The sequence below is a fragment of the Arachis ipaensis genome, chromosome B10 (assembly GCF_000816755.2).
Source record: "Arachis ipaensis cultivar K30076 chromosome B10, Araip1.1, whole genome shotgun sequence".
Taxonomy (NCBI): domain Eukaryota; kingdom Viridiplantae; phylum Streptophyta; class Magnoliopsida; order Fabales; family Fabaceae; genus Arachis; species Arachis ipaensis.
Window position 1 is genome coordinate 9,270,358 of NC_029794.2, and position 26,725 is coordinate 9,297,082.

General features: G+C 37.3%; 6 protein-coding genes across 6 annotated transcripts in view; 1 reads left to right on the forward strand and 5 right to left on the reverse strand.

Moving 5' to 3' along the window:
• LOC107623197 lies at window positions 703-3,190 on the reverse strand. Its single transcript, XM_016325369.2, has 6 exons — window positions 3,033-3,190; window positions 2,254-2,426; window positions 2,017-2,104; window positions 1,498-1,533; window positions 1,175-1,308; window positions 703-932 (listed from the first exon to the last, which is right to left on the reverse strand). The coding sequence occupies exons 1-6, from the start codon at window positions 3,076-3,078 to the stop codon at window positions 822-824; spliced, it is 588 nt and encodes a 195-aa protein (XP_016180855.1). The 5' UTR covers window positions 3,079-3,190; the 3' UTR covers window positions 703-821.
• Window positions 4,617-6,430, forward strand: LOC107620081. The gene is made up of 3 exons (XM_016322299.1): window positions 4,617-5,521; window positions 5,618-5,679; window positions 6,279-6,430. Exons 1-3 carry the CDS (start codon window positions 4,617-4,619, stop codon window positions 6,428-6,430), a joined length of 1,119 nt encoding a protein of 372 aa, XP_016177785.1.
• LOC107622115 lies at window positions 10,985-12,641 on the reverse strand. Its single transcript, XM_016324027.2, has one exon. It carries the CDS (start codon window positions 12,603-12,605, stop codon window positions 11,574-11,576), a length of 1,032 nt encoding a protein of 343 aa, XP_016179513.2. The 5' UTR covers window positions 12,606-12,641; the 3' UTR covers window positions 10,985-11,573.
• On the reverse strand, window positions 13,476-14,858 carry LOC107620082 (zinc finger BED domain-containing protein RICESLEEPER 2-like). Its single transcript, XM_016322300.1, has 3 exons — window positions 14,729-14,858; window positions 13,633-14,496; window positions 13,476-13,543 (listed from the first exon to the last, which is right to left on the reverse strand). Exons 1-3 carry the CDS (start codon window positions 14,856-14,858, stop codon window positions 13,476-13,478), a joined length of 1,062 nt encoding a protein of 353 aa, XP_016177786.1.
• Window positions 14,877-16,425, reverse strand: LOC110268344. Its single transcript, XM_021114431.1, has 2 exons — window positions 16,243-16,425; window positions 14,877-15,605 (listed from the first exon to the last, which is right to left on the reverse strand). Exons 1-2 carry the CDS (start codon window positions 16,423-16,425, stop codon window positions 15,279-15,281), a joined length of 510 nt encoding a protein of 169 aa, XP_020970090.1. The 3' UTR covers window positions 14,877-15,278.
• Window positions 25,872-26,725, reverse strand: part of LOC107622708 (dynamin-related protein 3A) — a gene marked incomplete in the record, with an annotated part of 8,182 nt that continues 7,328 nt past the window's right edge. The window contains 2 exon segments of the mRNA XM_016324693.2: window positions 25,872-26,242; window positions 26,245-26,579. Coding sequence (XP_016180179.1) covers window positions 26,310-26,579 — 270 coding nt within the window.

The window sequence follows — 26,725 nt, forward strand, 5'->3', positions numbered from 1 at the left end:
TATGGTTAGATTTTTTTTTAGGGACTTAATTATATTTTAAATTATTAGGAATTTAAATGTCCGTAAAATAAAAAATTAGAGATATATTTATCTTTTTATCAAAAAATTTAAATATAATTCGATTTAAATTGTGTAAATCGATCAGATCAAATCGAATCTAATAATTATAATACGGACAATTAGGTTTATTATTGTTGCTATAATAAACCAATTTTGTTCTGATTTGTTAAAAAATAAATTATTAACCGATTTAATAAAAATATTCAATAATAATATGACACATGTAAACGTCTTTAAAAAAATATTTTTAATATCTTTATTAAAATGATCACCATATATTAATAATTTTTAATAAACAGAGAATACACGGTCTCCACGGGAATTTCTATTCCTACTTCGGCCTCCTTTATTATATGGGTTTCTGTGCCTAATTTTCCTCCTCAAATCCGTCTTCCGGCGGATAATTTCCGGGATGTCCGTTATGGTGGGAAAATTGCCCTGCCTATGGATGACACAGTCATACAAGGAAAATATCCCACTCTGCCATCATATGGTTTAGTACCATCACTAAGCATTTCAAATTATGGCAGCCCCATAACAAGGATCCGTCTCTCAAGAAACATGGGCAGCATGAACCAATATCAATAAAACCATGAAAATTGCAGCCCAGGTAAAATTTCCGACCAAGATGTAGCTATATGTAATCAAGTAGAAATGAATACTGGTTTCATACCAGTTTGGGAAGGTCTTAAGTTTCAACTAGGATTATTTGATGAAGAATATACTTAACAAACCACATGCAGTTCGAAAAACGAAACATATTAGAGCACGTTCAAAGCACTCATTGGGGCACCGGAGTTCTTTCTGCATTCTGCAAACTTGTCCATGTAAAACTGGCACTTGCTAATATCGCTTCCATAGCTGTTGATGCACTGCAACGAAACCAATAACATTTAGCGTCAAGTAATATTATCACATTTCACATGACACATCTAAACTTGCAAGTAAAAAACAGCACAAGCCAAAAACACAATTTTGCTTTTTAGATCCATTTGGGCGGCATAGTGCTAAAAATCATGCTATTTTTATGACTGGTTTTAGTCTTGAAGAAATATTAATCAATGTTTTCAAACAGAAGACGACGCAACTAGGTATAAAACAAATGTACACATACATCCTGGAATGCCTTTGAGTGAATGCTGCATGCATCCATACTATTAGCGGTAGGTACAGGGGCGGCAGCAGCAGCATCATCATGCATAGATCCATCATCGCTCTGAGCAGGAGCAGGAGCAGGAGCTTGGTGAACTGCAAGAAAACAGCAATGGACGGCAAGTCAGCAGAATAAATTCGATATTAATTTCTTGCAGAAGACATAAATTTCATCAATATTCACTACATGTACTTTCATAAGAAGATACAGAACAGATTTCATATTTTAAGACTATTGAAACTCGAGCTTAGCCTAGCCTATTACTATATCACATTCATCCATACCTGGAGCAGGACGTGGAACTGGGCCAGCAGATCTGCCTGCAGATATAATCAATAACTCAATATAATTGAGTTCACCAAAAAAAAAACTCAATATAATTGACATAAAAGGTTTATTTATATCTTGTGAGAATATGAATGTTATATAATCAAATTATCTTATTATTGTTAAGCAGTTTACAAAATATTATACAAGAATACTTATAACTTATTTGAAAAGTTTTAAAAATTATTTTTTTAGACTTGTAAAAAGTCAAATTAATGATGTTTGGTATAATTTTTTAAATATATTTTAAATTTTTTAAAAAATTATTTAAGAACTTTTAAAAAAAAATTTGATTTCTCATTGACCCTAAGCATATTATGACAACAAATTTTAGGGAAGGTGTACACATGGTCTTAGAAATGTAGGAAAATCAAATTGAATTTTCCGAAACCTTAGAGAAAGTAATAGACAAGAATAATGAACACCGAATTGTTATTTTATTTGTGATCTCAAAGGCTCTGCTCTAATGAACTTACTAAGATGATCTTTTCTGCATGCTACAAGCCTGTCCATGTAAACCTGGCACTTGTTAATCGCCTTCTCATCCTTAGAGCTGTTTATGCACTGTAACATTCCAAATCAACATCATCACTATTATTATTATTATTATTATTATTATTATTATTATTGTTGTTGTTGTTGTTGTTGTTGTTGTTGTTGTTGTTGTTGATGTTGTTGTTGTTGCATAAAAGGAGAGTGAAAGCTGTACACACATCTAAGAGTTTGGTGATAGCTCGAAGAGAGCACGGATCGCCATCAACCTGCTGCAATGCTGGTGCTGCAGTGACATTATCGGCAGGAGGTGGTGGTGCAGTGACATTAACGGTAGGAGGTTTGGGACCTAAAACCCTGTTTGCCAATGCAAATCCAGCTCCAAATACCAGTCCTATACACAAATCACATCTATTAAATATATAAAACAAATATCCAATAAATTATTGGGTTTATCACCAATAAATAAATGGTTGGTTTGATGTGAGATTGTGAGTAGGGAAATGAAGAATAATTTGATTCGCTCAAATTTTTTTCCTTCGGTCGCGCATCAAGGCTGATAGACCAGTCCGACCCGGAAATAACCCAAAGACCCACCCGACCCGGATGCTATCCAGCGAGACCTCCCTTCTTACTCGAGCCATCACGCCGATTCTGTTCCTCTTACCCGCGCCGCTGCTAAGTGATCCGCGACGTCCACCGGCCGTTCCGGAACCTAACACACACTCCTCCCCCGCAAGACCTACGAGCGCTTCCCAGTCGCAGATCTCAAGCCACCACCACGATGTCCTCCGCTGCTGCTGAGATACCCAGCGTCGCTGCTCCTGGCTCCCCGAGATGCTCAATTTGAATGCATAAAGCTAAGCAATCGCAAGGGAGTTTCAAGCACTAATCTGGATTCAAGTTTCTAGACATCCAACCTTTGCTTACCGATGATGTAAATAAACTAAATTAGCTAAACAGTCACTAACATGCGCAGAAGAATATGAAGAATGCGTACCTCTAATGAAACAGTCACTACTCATGGTGTTACGTTTGCGAACCATAAAAGAGAATTGAATGTATTTGTTGCCAAATGTGAAGAGAAGAGGTCTTTAAATCAATTTGTTTCCTGGAGGAGAAGAAATATGTCCTACTCTTACTCTAACCAGTCACAACGCAAAAAGAACCTCAATTTACCTTCCGGAACACGCAAAAAGTAAGGCTCTACATTTTAAATTCAAAATATTATTAACTAGTTAAAAATTTATAACCACATTTTGGGTAGTTAATTTTTTAAAATGGTTTTAAAAATCATAATCATATTTATTTTAATTCTAAAAATTAGTTTTTAATGGTATAATATCCAATTTTTGCATGTAAAAACCGTTTTTTCACACAAAAATGGTTATTTTTAAAAATTTATTTATTTCTAAATTTTTTTAACTTATTTAAAAAAAATCAATTTTATACGATGTTAATTTTAAGGGTTAATCACCAAAAATGCCCCTAAATTATTCAAACGCTGACAAAAATATACCCGAATTTTATTATCGACAAAAATACCTTTAAATAATTTAAAAATACAACAACAATACCCAACAGTAAATATATATTTTCAAAAAATACCATAGAGATTGAATTTTGATGTAATTTTTTACAAGAATAATTAAAAAATGAGATATTATTATTCTTAAAATTTGGTAATTTTTTTCTAAGTATATATTTTTTTGTGATTTTTTAAAAGTATCATTAGTTGTTAACAAAAAAATTACAAAAAAAAAAAAATATATACTCAACGAAAAATCACCAAATTTTAAGGATAATAATATCTTATTTTTTTAATCATGATTAAAAATATTACATTAAAATTCAATCTCTAATGTATTTTTTGAGAAATACATATTTAATGTAAGATAATCTTGCAAAAAAACTAACATTAAATATGTATTTATCAAAAAATACATTAGAGATTAAATTTTGATGTAATTTTTTACAAGCATGATTATAAAAATAAGATATTATTATTCTTAAAATTTGGTATTTTTTGTTAAGTATATATTATTTTGTGATTTTTTGTTAAGTATTATTAGTTGTTAACAAAAAAAATTATAAAAAATATATACTTAACGAAAAATCACCAATTTTTATGTATAATAATATTTTATTTTTATAATCATTCTTGCAAAAAATTACATCAAAATTCAATCTCTAAGGTATTTTTTGAAAATATATATTTATTGTTGGGTATTGTTGTTGTGTTTTTAAATTATTTGAAGGCATTTTTTTCGATAGTAAAATTTGGGTGTATTTTTGTCAGCGTTTGAATAATTTGGGGACGTTTTTGGTGGTTAACCCTAATTTTAATGTTCATATCATGAGATTTTTTATTTTAATAAATAAAATAATTGTAATTATTATCGAAATAAATAATTTAAAATTAATTACCAATTAAAATTTTTTTAACTTATCTCGTTTACACTATAAACGAGATGACATTCCATGTATCTCGTTTACAGTATAAACGATATGGGACCCTTGGTATTTTCACAAACATTCACTATCCTTTTTTCTGTCTCGTTTTTCTCACGAAAACAAGTGTACAATGGCCGGTAACAGTGTATACATAGTTGTGCTTGTTTATCCCAATTGTCGTATGAGAAATGGCGACAACGGGATGACATTTGAGTGCGAGGATCTGATATTGTTTCGAACTCAGTGTGTGAATACGTTGCCGGATTTGAAGAGTTTGATATTAAGTAAGCTCGGTGGTACAACAGTGAGGGAGATTAGAAGGGTGGGGTACAGGTTGCTGGCACCCATGGGTAACGGAGTATTCCGGTTTCAACTATTCCGACTTCAAGGGGACGAGCATGTGCGACTGATGTTCGACATCCATGGGAGGATCATGGCGGAACAGGTAATGGAGCTTTCCGCCGAGGTGGGAGATATTGGTCGTGGTAGTTCTGTACACTCGACCTATGTACAGGATGACCGACCTCTCGCACCACTGCCCATTCATGTCGCCATTCCAGTGGATGAGGCAGAGGAGGGCGAGGAGGGCGAGGAGGAGTCGGACGGAGATTACGTGGCGGATAGCGTGGACAGTGATTCTTCCGAAGGTAGCGATGAGGATGAGTTTGTGCCGGAGACGTCTGCCCAGACTATGGCGTGCCATGTGCTACCTCCACCTCACCCAATTTCGGCGCTATCAGCAGTGCCAAGTCACTATCACAGTCTGGATTTGGGCACCATACATGAGAGGACTCCGTTTTCTGACACGGGTGAAGAGAATTACAACCTAGACGACGGGCTAGAGTTTCGGGTCAGCCATAGGTTCAAAACCCGAGAGGCAGTGCTTCAGGGTGTGAAGAACTACAGTATTCGTAGGAGTGTTGAGTACCGGGTTATCGAATCGGACCGGTTAAAGTACTATGTGCAGTGTCATCAAGCTGAAAATGGGTGTCAATGGAGGCTTCGCATGGCCCTTCGGCAGAACCTCGAATATTGGTAAGTTCGACTTTAATTGTGCTTTTGAGTACTTTTGTATGATATATTAAGTGGGTTTGAGATATGGCTGAAGCAATACTGTTTTGTTGTGTTCAGGGAGGTTCGAAGGGTTGGTGGAGTGCACAGTTGTCTAGCACCTACCATATCTCAAGACCATCGTCAGTTATACAGCCATCTCATCTAGGGCTGGCAATGGATAGGGTAGGGTAAGTAGGGGTGGCAATGGGTAGAGTAGGGTAGGTTTGGATCTAACCCTAACCCTACCCACGGGTTGAGATTTTTATATAAACTCAACCCTATCCTATCCGCGGGTTGAGAATATCCCAACCTTAACCCTACCCGCTCTTAACCCGTGGGTACCCGACCCTATCCGCGAGTTACAAAAAAATATACAACATTATTATATAACTTGATGATAATTTAAAATAGAACTGATTTTTATGTAAAAAAAAATATTAAATTATCAATTAATGATTTTCTTTTAGTGGTTAAGGATCTTTTGTATTTAGTGAGAGGTCTTTGATTTTTTTTTTTTTTGGACTTGGTGAGTACCGGACAACCCGGCCACACCAAAGAGGAACCAAACCCAATGCCCACCCAAACCCACTCTCCCTAAAACAATTATGCCTCCCTGTTAGCTTCGATCATTTTCAAATTGTGCCCCCCATTCACTATGCCCAATTCCATTCAATTTTCAATATGTGCCTCCCGCATCAACTACATTCACTCCCCAAATTCTTTCACTTTCTCTCTATAGCTGATTCCGAAATGGTACCAATGGTGAATTATTGTTGTTCCGGCGATGATGAAAGGAGATGGGAGTTGCTGCTTTGGCTATTGCTGTGCATGATGAAGGAGATGGCCAGGGAGAAGGAGGCAATTCCGAAAGTGATGCATTGCTTTAGTTAGGTACAAGGGTTCTCAGGTTCCAATGACAATTTAAACCCACGGATGAGCATTACAGGCTCATGGCTGCGAGTTCCCTCCTTGATTACAGAACGATGCGACTGGAGAACTCTGTTTTCAACTCTGATCTGTGGCTTCTGATCCCATCGCTGGTTGCACTCAAAAGGATTGGACGGGACTAAAATGGGGGATCCCCGACCTCTCTTTTTTGATGATGTCTGCTACCTGCGCTTGGGGATTAGTAATCCATGAATTGAGAAGCTGGTTCTGGTGATGTAACTGTGCCAATGTGTGCGCCAGCTTGTTTCCGTCACGAGGCGTCCAGGTAAAACCGCAATCTGACATTTTTCTTTGGATTGTTCTGATGTCCTGAATTATTGGGTCTACCTCCCAGATTGTACTTCCTATTTTGAGAGTTTGAACTAGCACTTGATTGTCTGATTCAATGGTAACATTTTGAAGTCCTAGGTTGTTGGCCAGGATTATAGCTTCTCTAATCCCTTGTGCTTCTGCTGACAGCGTTGATCGAGCTGTTATTTTGTTGACTGTTCCTCCTAGCACGTTCCCTTGCTGGTCTCTGATCACTGCAGCTGCTGCACCTGTTTTGGTTACGTTTAAGAAGGCCGCATCTGTATTCAACTTGAGCAAGCCTTGTGGTGGAGGTCTCCATTTAACAGGTACTTTGCTTCTTGTGCTTGGTTCCATTATTTTTTTTACTTCCTCTGTATGGCTACTGTACTCTTGTTCTAGTTTCCTTACTTGGTTAATGACTAGTTCTGGGTTAGGTTCTATGTAGTTGTAGACTTGCATATTTCTTGCCTTCCATATTGACCACAAAATGATGCCAATTCTACTCCAATTTTGAGTCGATTCTGCCCTGTTTGCCGTCTTACCATTTTTGTACATGTGCTAGAGCCAATCCCCTATAGATTTGACGTTCTCCTTCGAGGGAATGCACTGTGACTGAGAACCAAACCACACCGCTCTTGTCTAGTCGCATAAAAGTAGGGCATGTTCGTTGGTCTCTTCTTCCTGCAAGCAAATTGAGCAAATATTAGAATTAGTAAGCTTTTTTTTCATTAAGTTTGCCCTTACCGGTATTAGATTATGTGCAGCCTTCCAGAGAAACATTTAATTTTCTGAGGAACCTTCATATTCCATATCCCTTGCCATAGTTCCTCCATTGAGTTGCTTGTTGAGGGGTTGTCTTTGGATTTTTTTCATCCTCTTCTTGTTTTGCCGCATAGTACCCTGTTTTTGTTGAATATTCTCCATCCTTCCTGTACGGCAAAATAAGCTTATCTGAATCTGAGGTTTTGCTGACTGGAGTCTGAACTATCATATTTGCCACAATCGGGGAAAAACTCATTTGAATTTTTGCTTTGTCCCATGATCTTGAGTTGGTGATGAACTCTTCCACTTTTTGGTTGTCATTGCATCCTTTTTTGAGGGGTTTGTTGATACCATGAATCCAATTGTCACCCCAGACTCTGACTTTGCTTTCTTTACCTAAGCTCCATATACCTTTATTTCCTAATAGATTTTATTTCCTAATAGATCTCTTCCCTGCAATATGCTATTCCACACCCAAGATCCATTCCGGTGCTTATGCGCTTCCCAAAATTTGCAATTTGGAAAGTATATGGCTTTAAGTATTTGCACCCAAGTGGCTTCCGGATTTTTTATTATTCTCCATGCTTGTTTCGCCAGCTGAGCAGTGTTTTGATGATAAAATTCCTTGAACCCCAAGCCTCCCTCTTTTTTGCTCCTACATAATTTTGGCCAAGCTTTCCAATGCACTCTTCTTTCTTTTCCTTGGTTCCTCCACCAGAACTTTGCCACTTTAGCATTTAATTTATTGCAAAACGATTTCGGAAATCTGAGAATGCTCATGGCGTAGGTTGGTATTGCTTGTATAACTGCTTTGATTAGGACCTCCTTTCTAGCTTGGTTTAAAAGACTTTCCTTCCACCCTTCAATCTTTTCTTCCACTTTCTCCATGATCCATTCTAAGGACTTGCTTTTTGCTCTTCCCCATTGATCCGGGAGCCCTAAATATTTTCCTGGGTTGTCCTAAGATGGAATGTTCAAGATTTCTTCTAAATTGACTCTAGTTTGTATTGGAATTTGGTTGCCAAAGGTTATTTCGGATTTTTCCAGGTTGATCACTTGACCAGAAGCCGAGGTGTATAGGTTAATGATTTGAATCAATTGGTAAATCTCATCCTCTTTAGCTCCTGAAAAGATGATGCAACCATCAGCAAACAATAAATGTGTTATGGTTGGTGCAGTAGGAGCTAATTTAATTCTTGAAATCTGTTTTTTATTTAAAGCATTATCCATCAAGATTGTGAAAACCTCAGATGCAATAATAAAAAGGTAAGGGGAAAGAGGATCTCCCTGTCTTAAGCCTCTTTGTGGAACTATTTCTTTTGACAACGTGCCATTAATCTTTATCTTGTATGTCACACTTTTAATGCATTCCATGGCGAGCTTGATCCACTTTTGATGAAACCCGAACCTCTTGAGGACCTCTTCCATAAAACTCCACTCCATCCATCGTATGCTTTGTTCATGTCGAGCTTGATGGCTAAGTCTTGAGATGCTTTTTTTCCTTTGCTTGTTAACCTGTGGAAGGCTTCTTGCACAATGATTATATTGTCCTAGATGAACCTGCCCCTGACAAATGCACTTTGGATAGGGGATACAATCTTGTCCATGATCCCTCTTAACCTGGCCACCATCACATTGGCTATAATTTTGTAGATGTAGTTGCAACAGCTTATGGGCCTCAGCTGATTCAAAGTCTCTGCTTGTTTGGTCTTTGGAATAAGAATTACCTGAGTTTCATTAATTTCCTTAGGGAGGTAGCCCTCCTCGAAAAAATTCTTAACCACTGCACAAACATCTTTCTGAATGATATTCCAATGCTTTTGGTAGAATTGACCATTTAGACCATCCAAACCTGGTGCTCTGGCCTCATCCATACTGAACGCTGCACTTTTGATTTCCTCCTCTGAGACTTCTTCCAGTAGCTTTTTGTTCATTTCCTCAGTCACTCTTTTGGGAATATCCTTAGTGCACTCGGTCATATTGGTGCTACCATTGGAGGTAAACAACTTGGTGTAGTGGTCCTCTATGAGCCTTGTAACCTCATTTTGATCTTGCGTCCATCTCCCCTCAGCATTTCTCAATCTTTCTATGCGATTCTTGTCTCTCCTCTGTAGGGTAGTGGCATGAAAGAAGGTTGTGTTTCGATCTCCCCATTTGAGCCATTTGACTCTTGCTCTTTGAGCCTAATACTTCTCTTCCTGTTTCCACAGTTCTTTGATTTTTTGCTTGGCCTACTCGATTAGTTGTTGTTGTCTCTGATTGTGGGAAAGATTTTGAAGGTGTTGAATCTTGAGTTGCCATTTCATAATTTCCTTGTCCGCTCTCTTAAAGCACCTCTGATTCCATTCCTTGAGTTTTTTTAATACAATTGCTTCTTTATTAACGAAAGTGCTCCAATATCCTCCTTCTTGGTCTTCAGTTCTCCATCCTTTGGATACCACTTCTTTAATTCCTTCTTGTCATCCCAGTACGCCTCATATTTGAATTGCCTTGGAACATTCCTGTTCGGTTTTAGGTTGAGAATAAGAGGACAGTGGTCTGATGTAATTGTCGGCAAGGCCGTCAGGCTAGCATTGCTGAAGGCCTGCCTCCATTTCCAATTCACCATAGCTCTATCAAGTCGTTCTCTAGTCACAAGCCCATTTCTCGGGTTGCTAAACCAGGTGAATTTGTTGCCCTTCAGTTCTAAATCCATGAGATTCTTTTTATTCACTAAATTCTTGAATACCTCTATTTAGATGAGTGGCTTGGGGTGTTTACCTACCTTCTCTTCTTGACAAAGGATGTCATTAAAGTCACCTATGAGACAGCTTGGTTTCTCCTCCAAGTCATTTGATTCCTCCAATGCTTGCCATGTCTTCCTCCTCTGTTTGAACACAGGATTGCCATAGATAAATCCACATTTTCACTCTGGGTTGTTGTAGCTTTTGATGTTTGCAATGATGTAGTTTTGGCACCAAGAGTAAACAGAAACATTGATATTTTTATTCCATAGTAGACATAGACCGCCGGACAAGCCCCGGGGTTCTACACAAAAGCTATTTTTAAACTGCAGCTTTCTAGCATACTTCTTTACATTTTCTTCTCTACATCTAGTTTCCATTAAGTAAACTATGGCTGGCTTGTGCTTTTTGCACAAATTTTTTAATTCAGAAGCTGTCGGGGCCGCCGCCATGCCTCGACAGTTCCAACTTAGGACAATCATGGCTGGGGTGGGGGCATGTTTGGGCCCGCCTCCTCGGCCTTGAATGTTGGTTCTTGCTCTTCCATGTCCATATTGTTGTCTTGTTCAGCCGCTTCTGTCCTGCTCCGCTTGCTATTTCTTGACTCTTGATCTTCATTCCACTTGAATTCAGCGAGAATTCTGGTGTCTGTAACTTCCCTTTTCCTTGTTAACTTGGTTGCTAGCTTCCGATTCTTCATTCTCTTCATCCGAAGCCAGCTCCACATAGTAAGTTTCTCCCTCCTGGTTCTTATGTACTTGCTTTTTCTTCTTGTTTTTCTTCATTGCCCAATTACCTGCTTCTTCTCTCATGGCCCATTTGAGGCTGATATTTTTGTATGCTCCTTCCGTCTTTGGCTCTTCTATATGTTTTGTTCCTGCTTCTTTATCCATCTTCCATTGGCTTGTTTGGGTATTGAGCGGATTCCCAGATTGGCAGATAAGGTCTTGGTGGCCTGCTTTGATGCTTGCATAATGTGATTGGAGATCTGATGGGTTTTTTGGATTATTGGTGATGTTTATGTTAGGGCCTGGTTCATGTGGGACATTATTTTTTCCTTCATTCTGCTGGACCTGCATTTCATACTTCCTTATTTCTTGAGCCCATGTTGGATTGGGTTGCATCCAGTTAGAAGGCCCAACTTGGTCTCTTTCTTGATTTGGATGCATGATTACTTTCTCTGCCCCTTTCTTCTTACTAGAAGCTTCTTCTTCTCTCATGATGCCTTTTCCTTTTACTCTTTGCAGATTGTGAATGACTGATTCGAGGAGGTTGAGTAGGCTCGCTTCACGGTGCTCTGTGACTCTTTCTTATGGCAGTCGGCTAACTTCTCTCAGGTCAACCATCTTGTCGCAGCCTTTTTCTTCAGTCTGTTGTTCTTTGCTTTCTCCTGATTGGGTCTCCATTCCTATCGTTGTTTTTATCCGCTGGATATTGTAGTTGTTTTCTGAGCTTTGGCTATTCCCTTCTTTGCCTCCCCGCAACTGACTTCCACGCGCTTCGTCGTTCTCTCTGAGGTGTTTTTTCCAGTCTTCTTCCTCCTCCCTTGTTGTGTACAGTGGTCTAGCTCTATCCACTGCTAATCTTGCTTCATATTTCGGCTTGGTGGTATCCCAACAAGCCATAGCTACTGGTTTGTCACAGTTCTTCTTCTCGTGGCCTATAACACCGCACTTGAAGCAATAACTATCCAACAATCTCTCGTACCGGAAGCTTATCCAGGTTTTGGGTTTGTCTCCTCTATTCAGCCAAAACCCGGTTTGGAGGGGTTGAGTGATGTTGATCGCTACTCTGATTCTTAGGAAGTTCCTCTGTAAGGTTCCCTCTTTAATGGGGTTTTCAACCTCTCCAACAATTCCAATCATATTACCAATACTCTTTGCTGTTTCGGCATTTAACTTCTCTATTGGTAACCCATGCACTTGTATCCAGAACTCCAAGAAGTCATGGCTAACGTCCAGTATTGCCTCTCCGTACAGCCACCTCTGCAAATTCATCAGGTGCCTTTTGACGTTCCACGGACCATTTTTTATGATCCTATTCCCTGTGCGTTTGTCTTTAAAGCTTACAAGAACTTTGTTCCTTCCTACCTCTGATATTGCAACGTTCTTCAGATTGCCCCACATTCCCATTAGCGAGTTCTTGATGGTTTTGTAATTTATCTCTTTGTTAGTGATAATTTTTCTGATCAGGTTGACGCAATCATCTTGAAAGCCTGGACTTGTTTGATTATTGAGGGTGATGGTGGTGCCTTCTATTGGTTCGGTACCCATGTTTGGTATGGTCATATTGGTTAAAGACTGATGGGGGGAAGGGCTGGAGTGTGGGAGTTGGGAGAGCATTGGTGTGAACAAGTAACAGACTGGAAATGATACAATAGTAGGAAGATAGTTAGAATGATTTGGGGAATATTGGTTGTAATACTTCTAAGTTAATTGGATGGTGAGCGTGCCTTAAGGTAATGGTTGTGGAAAGAAGATTGAAAATGAAATCTTGGCTGGAGCTAAGATCACGGAGATAGAACCTTGAGTTCTAATTGTCTCTCCTGTTGAGAGTTCCATCCCTCCTTCTGAGAGAATGTAATAACTTTGGTTGAGGTCTTTGATTCAGTATCCACTTAAAACATGTTTTTATATAAGTATATAACATAAACATATATAGAGTGCGGGTTGGTTGGGTAGGGTTGAGACTCAACTCGCACCCTACCCTACCCGTTGCGGATCGGGTCGACAATCCTACCCGATCGGGTGGGGTCGGGTTGGATACCCGCGGGTAGGGTACATATTGTCACCCCTAAGGGTAAGATAGGGTTTGGACCCTGCCCCAACCTTACCCGCAGGTTAAAAATCTCATTATAACTCTACCCTACCCTACCCGCAGAAATATCAATTTTTTTTAAAATAAATATAAAACTCAATCATTCCAAATTTCATACATATTAATAAAATAAAAAAAATAAACAACCAAATTCAAATTAAAATTAAAAATAATAAAATCTTAAAAAAATCCAACATAAAATTACAAACATACATATTGTTATATTAATAAAATAAAAAATTAAGTTTAAATTAAAATTAAAAACAATAAAGTCCTAAACAAATCCAACATAAAATTACAAATAGCATAATTATTAAGTTCTTAATAAAATTAAAATAACATAAACAAAAATAAATGTCTTTAAACATTTCTTTTAATTCCAAGTTCTTACAATATTATTCTTCTGTCAGTTCAGAAAATGCATCATCATCTTCATTTGCAGTTTGATAATCAGGTTTTCCACCTAAAAATCAAATACAATAATTTTATTATATATAATTTTAACATAATTATAATTTCTAAACAAATTAAAAAATTGAAAACATAAATAACCTCTTTTATAATATTCTGCCCACAACCAATTTTGATTGCACATAAGAGCTTCTATCGTATCTTCATGAAGACTACCACGATGAGTAGCAATTATACGGCCAATTGTGCTAAAAGAAGACTCAGAAGCAATACTAGACACAGGAATGGCAAATATGTCTCTTGCAATTTTTTGAAGAGTTGGAAATCTAACTCCATTTATCTTCCACCAAGCTAATATATCAAAATCAGGAGTTAGAGGATGAACATCTTCCTCTACATAGTGATCAAATTTTGTCTTCACAAATGAACATTTTTCCTTCTTCTTTTGTCTAATATACAATTGATAACCAACATCATCATATTCATATGCATTAACCCTAACCTCTTGTGTAGATTTTACTAACATATTGCTTAAATTAGATGTATTCTTTTGATATTCATGAAGTAACTCATAACATGCATGTTTGATTCTCTCAACTTTCCTTGTGCATTCATTAGGATCTTCACATTCCCTAGCAAACTTATATTCAAGCCCATTAAGTTTATACCTAGGATCTAGAATTGCAGCAACACCCATAATGCCATGAATTTCTTTCCAATACTTATCGAACTTTCTCTTCATCATATATGTCATGCTACTAATAACTGGGTTAGGAGAAACAGCCCATTTTCCCAATCCAACATGTATATCACATACTTTATTAAAGTAAATGTTGGCAGTTGGAACTTGAGTTCCAGAAAATAACTGAGTCACATCATAAAAAAGTTTTAGTTTACCACAAATTTCTTTTGCAAGTTCCCATTCCTCATTACTTGGCACACTTTTATAATTGGAGTCTTCTTGTTTTAGTCGAGCAAAGATATCTCTGTACAACCATTCAGTTTCTAACATCACATAAGTGAAATTTCATCTAGTTATACAATCAAAAGATAATTTTTTTTTTTGTAAAGGGAACACCTGACTTACTACACCAACTCACAAAGGTTTCATGTCTTTTACTAGTTGAAGTCCAATACACCACACTATTACGAATTTTTTCCACACTTTCTTTAACTAAATTGAAACAATCCTTCATAATTAGGTTTAAAACACAGCAACGCATATGCAATAACTTACCCACTAGCAACAAATAATTTGAGTCTAGACGTCCCAACAACACATCAATCATAGCATCATTTGTAGAACAATTATCCAATGTAATAGTTGATAATTTTCTATCTAAGTTCGACTCCAACAAAACTTTCATTAATGCATTAGAGAGAACTTCACTTGAATGAGGAGCAGGAACATAAGTTTAAGGTATTACCTCAATACTCGCATTTGCAAATTTCATGAACTATCAATGTAGTGTGCTGTAACAACCATGTATTTTTTTTTCCTGGTTGGAAGTCTACATGTCAGTTGTAATAGCTACTCAACTATCATTTGCATCCATCATCTTGTTTATATTAAGCTTCTCCACTTCGTACATTTCAAAGATATCCTTCTTGATTGTGTTTCGACTTGGAATCTTAAACGTTGGTTGCATTGAAGTAAACACTTCCCTTGTTGCAACATGATCCACATATGACAAAGGATACTCATGCATACAAATGGACTTGGCAATCAATTTTCTTGTGTGAGATACATCAAATATAAAAGCATCTGAACTATTATTTCCATGTCTTTAAAGAAATTTAGCAATTGTTGATTGTCTTGAATTTGCTAATTTTATTCTCTTACAATAATGGGGCAAATGTTTCTTCAAATTTGTAGTCCCATTCCTTGGATTGGCACCAAGAACAGACTTACAATGGTTGCACTTTGCCTTCCACTCTTTCTCCTCTTTATATCTACTAAAGTATTGCCAATAAATACTTTTCAATAAAGATTTGTTTCTATTTTCACTCGAGGCAGACTCGTCTGGAACAAAATTAGCAGTTTCTTCAACAGAAATTTCTTCTTGTTGTTCTTGAGCCATTACTACATCCATGTTGGTACTATCCATTATTGCCTACACAACAGTAAAATAAATAATTAACATTAAAAATTCAATCATGATGAAAAATCATTAAGATTCAGAACAAGCACAAAAACTGCAAGAATTATTGTCTTAAAACAAGTCAGATTGAGATGGACAAGGACCAATAAACAAGCAAATGCAATATACAAAAAGTCAATTTAATATGAATCTATTCAAACAAAAAAAAAATATCAACGAAGGAGCCGGTTACATTCATCATAGTTAATTTAAAAAAATGGGAAAAAATCAATCAGGGCCTCATGGGCACAGAGTTGAAGGAGGAACCAATTAGCCAAAAAAAATACCAACAGAAACAGAAAAAGCATGAACCCTAGAACTAGAACTATAATCTTTTGAATACAGAGAAGGAGCAAAATCCCTAATAAATAAATAAATTATAAAAAGAACCTAAAATATTGCAAGTCAAAGATCACTTTGAGAAAATTTTTAGTCAACACCAAATGTGTGCTAAAAAGGATAAATCAGTAGGGAAACAAAGTCACAGATTCAAACGCAAAGTAAAGCCCCAATTTTCATGTCCAACCAACTAAACGAATCAACATGATGAACACAAAATTTACAAGAACTAAACATTACATGAAGAACAAATAAGCATGTTGAAAAATACCAAGAAGAGCATAGAGCAGCAGCGTAGAGAGGAGAGAAGGGCACGAAGCAGCGGCATTGCGAGGAGAGCACGGAGGAGGAAGAAGAGTTGCGGCAATGGAGGAATGAGGAAGGACGCAAGGAGAGTTGGGGCTTGCGGTGAGGCACTGAGGCTTATGGCTTTGGGAAGAAACGGCGCTCCCATTTGTTCTTAGGGTTTCTGATTTCTGAATGATGAATTATATATGATTTTTATTTTTGTTTAATTTTTATTTTATGTTAACTTCGTAAATATACAAATGCAATATATTACCAAAGTAAGTAGATAGCTTAGTGGTTGCTTACTTGCTGCACATGAAAGAGGTTGAAGGTTCAACTCTCACCTCTTTCACTATGCATATAATATTTATAAAACATGTTATATATAAGGGGTGCGAGTAGGGTAGGGTATGTATAGCCAGTCCTGGACTCTCATCTACAAGGTCATATGTATGGCAGGTACAATGGAGTGTTGCTTGATGGCAACAGCAACATCCTGCCGATTGTTTTTGCGGTTGTGGAGTCCGAGACTACTGAGTCATGGTCGTTCTTCCTTACTAATCTGAGACGCCATGTCACCCCACAAGACGGGCTGCTGGTTATGTGTTTCCGTTGTGGAGTCCAAGACTACTGAGTCATGGTCGTTCTTCCTTACTAATCTGAGACGCCATGTCACCCCACAAGACGGGCTGCTGGTTATGTGTTGCTTATTGCGGTGGCGCAAGACAACAACAGCAACATCCTGCCGATTGCTTTTGCCGTTGTGGAGTCCAAGACTACCGAGTCATGGTCTTTCTTCCTTACTAATCTGAGACGCCATATCACTCCACAAGACGGGTTGCTGGTTATCTCCGACAGATCTCAGGCTACTAAGGCCGTTCTAAGCTTCTATGAGAGTGGTTGGAATCCCCCAAGAGCGTTCCATGCTTACTGTATCAGACACATAGTTGCGAATTTCATGACTCGGTTCAAGTCTGCTGAGGGCAAGAGATACCTCATAAATGCTGCTTACAGTCCAAGCAAGGCTGGGTATGAGTGGTATATGGACGCCTTGATTATGTGTGCGTCTCCGGATGCCATCGCTCCACGAGTGCCGAAATCAGGGAATTGTCAAAAGTAAAGTCCCTCAGGAGCACTGTGTCGCCGAATCCGGCCTCAGCCAGATACGGGACGATGGCATCGAGTGGAGGAAGGGTATGGCTCACTCGCCGGAGCAGTAGAATGTGAGGCCTCTGAAGAATAAAAAAAAAATTCAGCCTTATAAACAAATAACCATAACATTTATTTATTTATTTATTTCTGACAATTTCTTCTAGTTTCGTAAATATGTCAATTTACTATTATATACCAAAAAATTACAGTTAAATAAATATTCCTTTGAACTTACATCTACTTCTACTTAAAAACGTATTTCTATGTTTCTAACTTACACACGTTTATAGATTACATATTGCATACTAACCAAACCCTAATTGGAACGTTATAAATGGTAACAACCTAACACAAGAAAAACACAGTTCAAAACTAATAACCACAAGGAAATAGAGCTCTAAGTTCCTCTTAGAGACCTACTACTAAAGCTACAAACTACGTTCTGGTTCTTCGCGACTACCCTAACCATGGCCACATACTTAGATTAAACAAACAAAACAAAAATAACCTCAAAGTCGGCCGCCCCGGCATAATGCAACGTCTCGTTCATCCTGTTGATGTCTCCGTCGTTTCCCGCCTGACGCGCCATCACAATATGAGTCTAAAATAGGGTGAGAAAGGGTTAAAAGAGAGGAGAAAGTGGTTGACAAAGTCAAATTGGGGCCCAGAATGATGCAATGAACGACTTCTTCTTATAGGCGTGGATAGGCCTTATCTCGTTTACAAGGGTTTAGGGTTTAGGCAATGTTCTGAGAACCAGACCGGATAGGCCAGTTAAACCGGTTAGGCTATAAAACCGTTATGGAAAAAACCGGTCAAAAACTAGTCGAATCAGTGGTTAACCAGTGAACCGGACCGATTTTTTATAATCCCGGTTCACTCCTCCAAGTCAAAACGGCGCCGTTTACAAAAAAAAAAGAAAAAGAAAACCCAGCGCATAACACCTCCCACCCCACCCCTTTCTCTCTCTCACCCAGCGCATAACACCTCCCCCCACAATACCCTCACCCAGCAGAAAGTGAGAAAACCCTAATCTTCTCTTCGAATTCGAAGAACAGCCACCACCCATAATCCTCTCTTCTCCTTGAAGAATATCCACTTCCCACCATTCCACTTCAGAGCTAAAACTCATCGCCGAACCCTTCTCTCCCTCCTCTCTCTCTCTCTCTCTCTCTGTCGCCATCTCTGTCTGAGCTCTCTCTATCACTGTTCCTCGCCGTGGGTCGTCGCCGCTTTTCTGCTCCTCGCCGTGGGTCGTTGCTGCTTCTCCCCTCCTCCCAGTGCGTCGTTTCTGCTTCTCCCCCCTCGCCGGTGTCGTTTCTGCTTCTCTGCTCAGCACCGTGTCTCGTCTCCGTTGCTTCTCTTCGCGTGGAGTTTCTAGTCTCTGCTACAACCCTCTCAGGTCTCAAGTCTCTTCTTCTCTCCCTGATTCTATAACTTTGAAATTTGAAATTTATTCTAAACATGCATATGATGTATTATTGATGATTCTGCTGAATTTTGAGATATTAATGTTTTGAATTTTTATTTGAATTCAGTCCGTTGATCTTGAATTAATTCTGCTGAGATTGAGTTATAAATTCAATTGTATAATTCATTAATTCTGCTGAGATTGATTTTTAAATCCAATATTTTATATTTGTTTTGGTAAATTGTTGTTTTGCTGACTTGCTGTTATTGATTCAAAATCAAAACATTGCCACAATTCTGCATTGAAATTACTATATGGCTTCATATGATTTGGTTGAGTATGATTCTTAGGTTGGGTACATGTTTTGGATGTTTTGAATAGTGACTTGATTGATTTACAGAAGTTCACATATGGGGGAATTAATTTTTTAAAAAATTTATTATATATTTAATTAAACCGGTTCAATTCCAGTTGAACTCCGGTTATTGAACCATTAAACCAATTACTTAACCGGTTCAATGATCGGTCCGGTTCTCGCAACCTTGGGTTTAGGCATGCATGTATCTTATTTACAGTGTAAACAAGATAAGTTAGGAGAATTTAAATCGGTAATTACTTTTGAAATTATTTATTTCAGTAATTATTACATTTATTTTATTTATTATTAAAATAAAAAGATCCTCGTATCCTGACCCGCAATTTAGCCAAACTCAAAAAGAATATAGCTCAATCAATACTTTACGAATAATGCTCAATTCTATATTACGATCAATCCGACCTCATAAGAGGTCGGACGCAACGACATGGCCTAATCTACTTATGTAAATAAGTAACTAACTCTTGTAATCTCTCTTATTCTCTAGAAAGGAGACATCAACAACCTCCCTAATCTACTAAAAAATATGTCTAAAACATTTGCTAACTTAAATATCAGAGTCTCTTACAGGTACCATCCCCCACTTTCTTACGAGGAAGTCGGATGACTTCACCCCTGCAGGACAAGACGTCGGATCTTTCACCTAAAAGCATCTGAACCTCACGTTAAGACCTAAATTATCCTGGTTCTAGGTAAACTTCGAAACAAAAATTAATTTTGAATATTTTAAAAATTTAATTTTAATTTATATAGTACTATTTTATTGATGAATTAAGAGTATAATGACATTATAGGTGTTACAGAAATAATAGGTATGGTTTTGGTTTTTAACCTTTTATACAATATTATTTGGTTTGTTAAAAACCGATTTTTAGAATTTGAGTTGTTAACTAAAATTCAACTAAATATGGTTATGATTTTTAAAATTATTTTAAAAAATTGATTATCCAAAATGTGATTATAAATTTTTAACTAATTAACCATATTTTGGACTTAAAATGTACAATCCTACTCAAGAATAGGTATATTTTTATGTTTAATGCATTATAAAATTGATTGTTTCTTTTAGATTATTCTGACTTAAAGTTTTTTAAATCTGAAATATCTTTTCACTTAATTTTAAATATCAAAATGCAAAAGTAATCTAATTTCCATAAAAAAAAAAAAAAAGAGAACAGCTAGTAAAATGTGTATACATATTAATTGCTCTTAAAATATAAAATACTACTCTAAAGTTGACATCAAAATCATCCAAACAGGGTACTTGAATGGCAACAACCAAGTGGATTGTGCAAGTACGGTGATTCGAGTGAGTTTTGTAAAAAATAGATTAAGATGAGAGATTTGGAGTAAATATACTCGTGAGAAAAATATTTTTATTAATGACAAATAAACAATACAAGAACTAATAATGAAAAATAGAGGTGGAGAATAAGTGTTGAGACCTTCATTAATGTCACAAAAGGATGAATGAGCTCTTCTAGAATGGACAAGGGTTAATTAATCTTGCTGTCGAATATTCTGGCAGAACACCTGAATGCTAATTTTATGTATGAAGTTGATGAACAAAATGACGAACAATGAGAAGGATTTGGGGAGAGGAGAAGATGAATAGAGTGAACTACCAATCGACCCCTGTCCATTTTCAAGAATGACAACGCGACCGCTCAAAATAAAATCGATCCACTTCAGTCCCTGTCCCCTAATTCCGTCACACAACGCAGTCCCTGTGCGTTATTCTCTGGCGAGACTTGACGGAAAACGCTGAGCTGTCATGTTTGAAGCGTGACCTGTCACATAAGCTGGATGACGTGTTCATTCAGTGGCTAGGTGAACAAGTTCAAATGGACAGGGGCTAAATTGTCCAACTCCTTCACCCTATAAACAACGTCATTCGTGTGGGAATTAACGTTTCAGTTTCTTCTGAAACGTTGTGTTTCCATAAAATCCCATCCTCCAGCCTTCACATCTACAAGAAAACCCTAGGATTAAAGCTTCCTCACTTCTCGAGACCACTGTAGATGCTGGGTTGGTAGAGGGAAGAGCTAACGTTGCTGCTTACAAGGGTGCTGACGATGTCATAGTTGACGGCGATTTGATGGTGTTGTTGACGGAGCTGGACGGAATCCTGTAACGACGCTTCACACAGTTCAGGTTAGTGATTTTCTATATAGCATTTGTCCCTTGTACTTTGTGTGGTCCAACATTTTGATTCTCCTTCTAACAACGCACCATTGTTGTCTGCAACCCTTTGTGGTCCTGGTTATGGAAAAGTTTAAATAACCCTAATCTTTGTGCATTTTCGTAAAAATTAAATAATGCAGTGATGGTCATTCCTGTGTAAACATTTTTATTGTTAGGGAGAGTTTATTAAGGCTTGAATAAATCTAATTGCAGATGTCTGAATATATGGTCATTCTTGTGTTTCACCATAGGGAAAAATTTATCAGAAACTCTGAGGGTGTTTTATGCTACTTGGATGGTAAAGTGAAGAGGTTTTCCCCTTTATGCTACTTGGTTTTACGTAAATTTCTTTGACTTCGTTGAACTATTTAAAGAATTGAGTTACCGGGAATATAAGCAGATGTTTTGGCTTGATATGGAGAACCTAATATGAAAGATGGACTTCATGCAATTAGAGAAGATATAGAGATTAATCAGATGAGGGGGGGTAAGCTGAGGTACAAGAAAACTGATGAGCTATACATCTATTTTGAACACGATGTGGACAAGCTTGAAGTAGTTGAAGAAGGTATGGCTGGGGAGACTGTTGTGCTGGATTCATCATCGTCATCATCATCTGATGATGGATATGAGACAACAAAAGATGAGCCTTACAAGTCTCCTCCTCCTGGATTTGAGACATATGATAGCAGTAGTGAGGAAGAAAAAAAACAAAAGAAAAAGATTCTAAAAAAGGGAGTTTCAGCAAAGAAGAAGATGAGTAATGAGGCTGCTGGGTATGAAACTGAAGATAAGAGTACTAATGAGGACCTGCACTTGTAATGTTTGGCAACTTACTGGTAATTTTGATTATTAATCCATCCTTATTTATACTTTGATTTATTGTCTTACTATGACATTGATATGTAATTCATACTTATATGTTGTGGATTGCATGTCTGGATTGTGTTTATTTTTAGGAATGCCTTGTTGTCATGCTGTTGCAGCAATGTATAAAATTGGTCTTAAACCAGAGGATCATGTGCATAAATGGCTCACCATGCAATCAATTAAAGCAACATACATGCATTGCATCAAACAGTTAATTCAGCGGAGTACTGGACCCCTTGTGATGCTCCAACATTAAGAGACCAGCTCATCGCCCCAAAATGGAGAGGAAGGTAGATCCTGTAGAACCTGAGATGCACATAACTAAAACAAGGAAAACTTTTGAAGTGACGTGCATCAAGTGTGGACAGCTTGGCCATTACTACAAGACTTGTAAGAATGACCCAAAAGATCCAAACTGGCAACCATTGACAAAGAAGGATAGAAGAGCTGCTAAGGGAAAAGGGTTGTAGATTGTACCCTTTGACCCAAACTAGAACAAAGGTCAGGTAATTGGGGTTCGAATTGGATCACTTTATAAATTGTTAGGGGTTTAAGAGTCACATCTGAAAATTGTGAAGGGTTTATGTGTCTCATTTTAAAATACCACTCATCATAGCTTGTTTATATGAATAAGATGGAAGTTCTAATGTTAATTTGAACAATGATAATGTACAACCTACACCACCTATGGATCCACTGGTAATATTTTATTGTTGTTTAATTTACACATTTGAATCTCTCTATACTAACATGTTTATGTTACTGTGATAGACGAAAGCAAAGAAGAACAAGAAGAAAATTCCAAAGACATTACCCAGGAAGGGTAATTTTGGCCCTCAGGAACAGAGACACGAAATTCCCCTTTCACAAAATGCACCCCAAACAGAAGAGGTATAGTGATTTGTCACTGTTGTTTAACCTGTTTGTTACTTTTAACTCATTAATTTTTTGTTACAGGTTCCAAGAGAAACTATCAACCTGAATCAGTCACCCCTTCAACCCAACTCCACCCCCAACCTTAATCATGCCCAGAGAAAAAAACACCCTATTGTTAGGCCTCCGACTGCTCCTATATCAGCTCCACCTTCATTTGGACTATCTACTCCACCACATGTTCAAGCAGCATCAGGTCTCAGACCCTGTGTTCCAACCGAACAAAATGTGAACCCGAGGACAACAACTGTTACTGTCCCCCTTCAACAAAGTGCTATTTCTGTTGAGACCATGGCTACAGCGAGTCCCAGGACTGCAGCAAGGCTTTTCAAGTTCATTCCTACTCCTGGGTTTAGACCTCCAAGATAGACTTGATGTCTGTTGTGTTGTTGTTGACATAGATGATATCAAATTGAACTCCTTTTGTTATTATTTTAATGTTGGTGTTTACAAATTTAGGAAAAGTTTTGCTTTATTTAAAGTGTATGTATGCATGTTTAAGTCAGTTTGAAACTCTACTAGACTGAATTGGAAGATGTTTTGGGTTTAAGACTACATGTTGGCCTTCTTTTTATTGTTAAAGGGCTATATGTTTTCCCTTTCTTATGCTGAACAAGGACATGATTAGTTGTTTTGTGTACATGTTTTATATAAAGCATCTTTTTGGTTTCTTTATCCAACATTTTCCATTGATTAATTTGTGTAACTACATGCTACTAGAAATAGAATGCATCAAATTAGTAACAGACCATTTTCATTGAATCAAATCATTATCTCATCTGAAATAACATACATACTTCTGAAGTTAGTAACACAAATTAAAAATTAAACAACATACACTTTAAACCTAGTATCACATAAGGTTTCCTGCTAGCCAAATGCCTTAAACAAATTTGGATATCACAATTCCAAATACAAAAGCAATAACCATAGCTTTAACATTAACACAGCTAATACCACTATTGGTATTACAATTTTTAGCTTCCAACTCTAACCCAGTCACTCTACCATCTAGTTCCCTGAGTTTTTCAGCGTCAACAACAGCATCATTGGGTATCTGACTTTGATCTAGCTTCCAACCTTCCATAAAAGGAGAATTTCTAGATAACTCTTCAAATAATGCAACATAATCATCCAACGATGCAAAAAATTTGCAACTCTATAGAATATACCCACAGCTAAGATGTCACAGGGAGTTAAAATCAAAGAAACTTAAATTAAATTTCAGATTACCTTGAAGTGTGGACATCCATAAAATAACCTGTTAGGATTTAGCTCTGTTGAGGAGAGAAACAGTATCGCATGCGCCCCACAACGACATCATGGAGCAATGAACTTCTTCTTCGGCGCACCAACACTTCCTGCAGATACGCTAAGAGCACTTCTGACTTCCTCTTTAAAAACTTCTCTTCCACTCCCATCAATGGAACTCGACGCTCATGCTTCCTGATGGGTTTTCTTGTAAATGTGAAGGCTGGAGGATGGGGTTTTATGGAAACAGGTTTCAGAAGCAACTGAAACGTTAATTCCCGCGCGAACGACGTCGTTTATAGGGTGAAGGAGTTGGATAATTTAACCCCTGTCCATTTGAACTTGTCCACCTAGCCACTGAATAAACACGTCATCTAGCTCATGTGACAGGTCACGCTTCAAATGTGATAGCTCAGCGTTTTCCGTCAAGTCTCGCCGGAGAATAACGCACAGGGACCGTGTTGTGTGACGGAATTAGGGGACAGGGACCGAAGTGAATCGATTTTATTTTGAGGGGTCGTGTTGTCATTCTTGAAAATGGACAGGGCCGGGTTGGTAGTTCACTCAAGATGAATATGAGCTTCCAAGTTTCAGAAAATAAAAATAATAAAAAAGTCCTCTAAAGAGGTGGCTTGAGGTTCTTTTATAGTGTAAAGCTATTTTTAAAAGGAGTCCATTGTTCAATGGTTACAATGTGATGTTTATTCTATTCTTTTTATCCCAAAGCTTGTTACTAAATAAAGTAGTTGACAAAAAATTTTTGTAGATATTCTCATCACTTCAAGTCTTTTTAACTAGAAATAAAAAAAAAAATTAATTCCCACAAGTTAAGCTAAAATTCTATTGTGGGTGTCCATGACAAGAAAATATTTGGATAAAAAAAATACTCATGATATGTGACATTAGTAAAAGGACATGTAGTTTAATTTCCTTTTAACTAAATAACACTTTTTACATTCCAAATCCAACCAAATCCATTTTTATCAATTTAATTCTTACTAAAGATGTTCTTTTAGATTCCATCTTTTTACCCAACACCTTTAAAAAAAACTTGACTTTTTTTTTATTATATTTTTGGATCATTTTAAATTATTTATATACAAAATAAATTTATATTTTGGTGTAAAATCATAAGGTGAGACAAGTAAGATAACAACCCATATGTTAAGTCGGAATTTAGATATCAGCATGGCGGGAGTGGCACTGTGGCAGATAAATAACTGGAGGGAGGACCATTCCTACGAAATTTTTACTGCACATTTTCGTACCAGAGTTATGTTTACTTCATTACTTGGAACAATGTGAATTAAAGCAAGTCAACAATAAAAATTCAACAAAGCGATTAAATTAACAAAAGCAATCTAAATAATTTCCGTAACGATCACAATGACCGGGAAATCAAAGCCATAAAAAGTTTAGTAGATAGAGAGAGGTTTAAATTAAACATTACGTATAAAAAATTAAAAATATAGGTTCAAACCTTTTGGCGATCAATGTAACAAAATTCACAACGGAAATCCCTGCATCTAATGAAAAAAAATAAATAAATTTAATATCGGTGGACAATTCGCATAGTTAATATTTCCTACTATGACTACCAAACAAACTGCGGAACTGCGAAATTGCTAGGTACGATGACTGGCCAACCGCAGGGAAAAAAAATATACAATATTACTACGCAATCAACTCTTCAAAAATGTGAAGAACCTCGTGCTCCTGTGTTATTCTCTTTGGAGCCTAATAAATAGTGACGACGCAAAGCTATGAGGCAAAAGTGAACTTAAGCATCGAAAACAGTGACCAACATNTAATCAAATGAATAAAATGCCTTTTGGGTTAACTAATTGGACCAATGAGCAAGGTTAGATATAGCTCACGCATCAACCGCAGGATAGAACCCGGATGAGAATGGCCTTTCATTTCCATTGGAATCTAAATTAGCATGCAACGGTGATTGAAGTTCCCCGGAATGGGAGGACCTCTTAGACTTGGGGTTCTTAGGAGACGCATAGTAGTCTCCAGAACTGCTTGTAGAATACATTGATGAAGTTGGTAACCCATGAATTTTAGGCAAACCAGTTGTGTCAGGCAAACTGAATCCTCTTTCAACTGTTTCAGCTTCCAGAGGCAGTTCTTCCAAGTCCTACCAAGATTAAATACAGTCATCAGGCAAGGAATATACTTTTCAACCATTATTATAAAGGTAGAAATGCTAAATAATATAAATATAGGAGAATATGTATCCAGAAGTAATTTTGTATGTGTGTGTGTGTTTTGTGTGTGCGCGCG